This window comes from Austrofundulus limnaeus, unplaced genomic scaffold, assembly GCF_001266775.1.
Source record: "Austrofundulus limnaeus strain Quisiro unplaced genomic scaffold, Austrofundulus_limnaeus-1.0 Scaffold181, whole genome shotgun sequence".
Lineage (NCBI taxonomy): Eukaryota > Metazoa > Chordata > Actinopteri > Cyprinodontiformes > Rivulidae > Austrofundulus > Austrofundulus limnaeus.
The window spans coordinates 525,809-528,898 of record NW_013952583.1 but is presented as its reverse complement, the minus strand read 5'-3'; the positions used below and the strand labels follow the sequence as shown (position 1 = coordinate 528,898).

Here is a 3,090-nt window from a genome sequence, read left to right as displayed (position 1 = left end):
CCCCTGGGTGGAACCCAAACTCAGCTGAATCATTGCTGAAGAACCCCTATTTGTGAGAACAAAAGCCTCAAATGGGAGCTGAAAAACAGAAAAGATGCAAATAAAAAGGAGTAGAAATACAACTGAAAAGGGAAGAAAAAATGAAGGCAGAAATAAAGTGAAATGATCAAGAAAAAATTAAAGCAGCAGAAGTTGAAATTAAAAGAATAGAGAGGTCAGCATGATAGCTAAAAAGCAGCAGACATAAGCTAAAATCAGCTAAATACAAGCCAAAGGAAGCTGAAATCAAAGAAGTTAAAAAAGTCAAACCAGAACAAAAGGTAAGTAAAAATTTATCAGCATTTTGAAGAGTTTTAAGACTGAAAACAGCTCCAATCATTTTCATCTAAACTACCAAAAGTGAACGTGTTGATATACAAACACCACAAAAATGACTAAAGCTATGTGCCGAAAAACACATGGGGAAAAAAAAAAGATTTCAATTGAATTGTCTTGATAAGCATTTGAGATACTAAGACATAAGAGATAATACATCATAATTTTGAGTCATTACCTCAGAATTTTGTGATACTTTGTCAGAATGATGAGTTAATTAAAGCATCAGCATCAGGCACAAATTTTATTGAACTTATTTTAAAACAACTTTACAAGTTTAACAAAATGTAACAAGTGCCAAGAAGTAAATGATTTATATTTAACAGTGAGATTTGCGAACAAAAGCAATGTTATACCGAAAAAAAAAATCATTAAAAAACATAAAAAATGACAATTTGAACTTTATTTACACAGACCATGGCAGGCACTTCCAAGCTATTCACAGTAACTAAATAAATGAGTAAATAAGTTTAATGTGAGTTATTGTCCCTGTAATTAATGGACTGATTACTGAACAGATCAGTGAACAAATATAAAAAACAAACAGGAAAAGCTCAAACATTGGTGTACACACGGAACAGAAGTGTTTTATTCCTCCATTGGAGGGAAGCCTCAACTTTAATTCTTCTGTTAAACTGGTAAAATTGTGCCTTTTTTTTGGACGTGTATTTATTCGTGCACATCTRTCTAATTACTAACTACTCCTAACGTGTACAAACACCACTGGCCTGAAGGCACTTCAGTAATGCAGATGATTGTGGTGCAGCAACCTTTACAAGCAGATAGGAGAAATCATTGACAATCATTCACTGAGCAAAAAAGACAAAATACATTTAAAAATGTATACATTCTATTACAGTAATGGTTAAATGAAATAGTAGGTATTTTCAGCTAATTCTAAATTTATAACAGCATTATTGCTGCAGGTAATTTGGTGACAAAGTGATCAGAAGACTGATGATGTTTTACCTCATCAAGTGCAACAAGTTTATTAGCATTTCTATTTCTTGAAGCCCACAATAACTAACAAAGTACTTTTAACTGACAGGAATCATTGAACCTTTAGATGCAACTAATTTTGTGACTGAGAAGTCCAAACAACTACATAAAAAACAGACAATTTCCTTTTTAAGGATTTTTTTTCATAAAAAATGTAATACTCTAAAACCCATGAAATATGTTGGGTTTAAAATTGTTCCTAAAATATTTTAAGCACTTTGCGTGATTTTTCAAACAGCTTTATAAAACAACTTTCATCATTTTAATACCGATGTTGCATAAAATTATGGTATGTTTAAAACCACATTTGGCCCAGAGGCAACACTTTGAAATTCTGTTTTGTTGTTTTGTGAGAGGGGACTGCCACACCTTATTAGTCTCCTTTTATCCATCAGATTTTTTTTTCACCACCTGGATTCACAGAACATTAGAACAAACGTTTCAAAAAAATAAAAAAACTTTCACAATCTTTCAAACCAGTCTGAAACAATGTCTGAAAACATCCCGGCTTTTCTGAGTGCGTCGACCACAAACACATTTTACAGTGTTACAACTGGTGGGTGGCTTGAGCAACGCAACACTGTAGAATTTAATCCTCAACAGTCTAAAGTGCTAATAGCTGCAGCAGATTGACATTTACTTCTTCAGCTGAAGTTAGTGGATGATTCAGACGGATGCAGGAGCTCTAGCAGGGCTCCAACAGCACCAAAGTAACCCTAAAAAACAACAGAACGGTTAATATCAGAGGTAAAGTCAGCTTCTGTGCTCTCAGAGGAGCTACTCACCTCGTGTCGGAGGAAGAGAGCTTTGAGCTGACCTTTGGACCAATAATCCATGGCGTAGGCCAACAACTTCATGGAGAGCGTGTTCACTCTCAGGAAGTTCCCAACAAACACCACTCTCTCAATGTTCTAAACGGAAAAACAACCGAGTTAAATCAAAAGGGGCACATGACCTAAATAGTGTTACAGCATCACCAGAAGCAGATCTGTGTTGCACCGCCTCCATGCCTTCATAGCCCTGTACAATGCTGCTTGATCAAGATGCAACAAGGCAGCACTGTAAAGAGGCTGAACGCAAAGAGGAACTGAAGCAGGCCCAGTTTATTCTAACACACACGTGGATCTTGAAGCTTCTTCTACAACTGGCTTTCTTTAAAGAGGATCGTGCTTTTAAACCTTTCCTTTTCCACATTTAAAATCATTCAGCTGGGGTCTAACTCCAAGTACGTAACAAAATGTATTTAAGGGCTAAAAACATGGATTTTGCATGACATGACCCTTTAAAAGTGAAATCTTAATACAGATATTCTAACTTTTTTGTTTTTATACAAGCTACAAACAAATTTGAGGTTGTTCATTTTTAATGATGATCCTGCTATGAGGCACATCGGTGTTAGCCTGGTTTTTAGTCCATCAACTTGTTTTTGTGGATGTAAATGAGATGCTAAGTAAATTGAAAAAAAAAAAATGTACAGAAACTAAAACTAAGGCTTAAGTAATTCACAGTTTTTGCTGACAAAAATGAAGGGGAAAAAGGTATCCGACAAGAATGAAATCAAATCAGATCAAACTTTGTTGTGTGGAAAGGTGAGACGAGATCTAACCATCACCACGTACAGCGGGTAAAATAAGCATTGAACACGTCAACATTTTTCTCAGTAAATATATTACTAGAGGTGCTAATGACATGAAATTTTCACCAGATGTCGGTAAC

The 3,090-nt window shown here is 35.2% G+C and overlaps 1 protein-coding gene across 3 annotated transcripts in view; it reads right to left on the bottom strand.

Annotated features, from left to right (window-relative positions):
- Positions 1-604: 604 nt before the first annotated feature.
- Positions 605-3,090, bottom strand: part of pank2 (pantothenate kinase 2) — a 10,740-nt gene continuing 8,254 nt past the window's right edge. For all 3 annotated transcript variants that reach the window (XM_014018021.1, XM_014018022.1, XM_014018023.1), the window contains exons 6-7: positions 2,160-2,285; positions 605-2,090 (exon numbers count right to left, since the gene is read on the bottom strand). In XM_014018021.1, the coding sequence (XP_013873475.1) occupies positions 2,019-2,090; positions 2,160-2,285 (198 nt within the window). In that variant the 3' untranslated portion in view covers positions 605-2,018. The remainder of the gene's footprint in view (positions 2,091-2,159; positions 2,286-3,090) is intronic.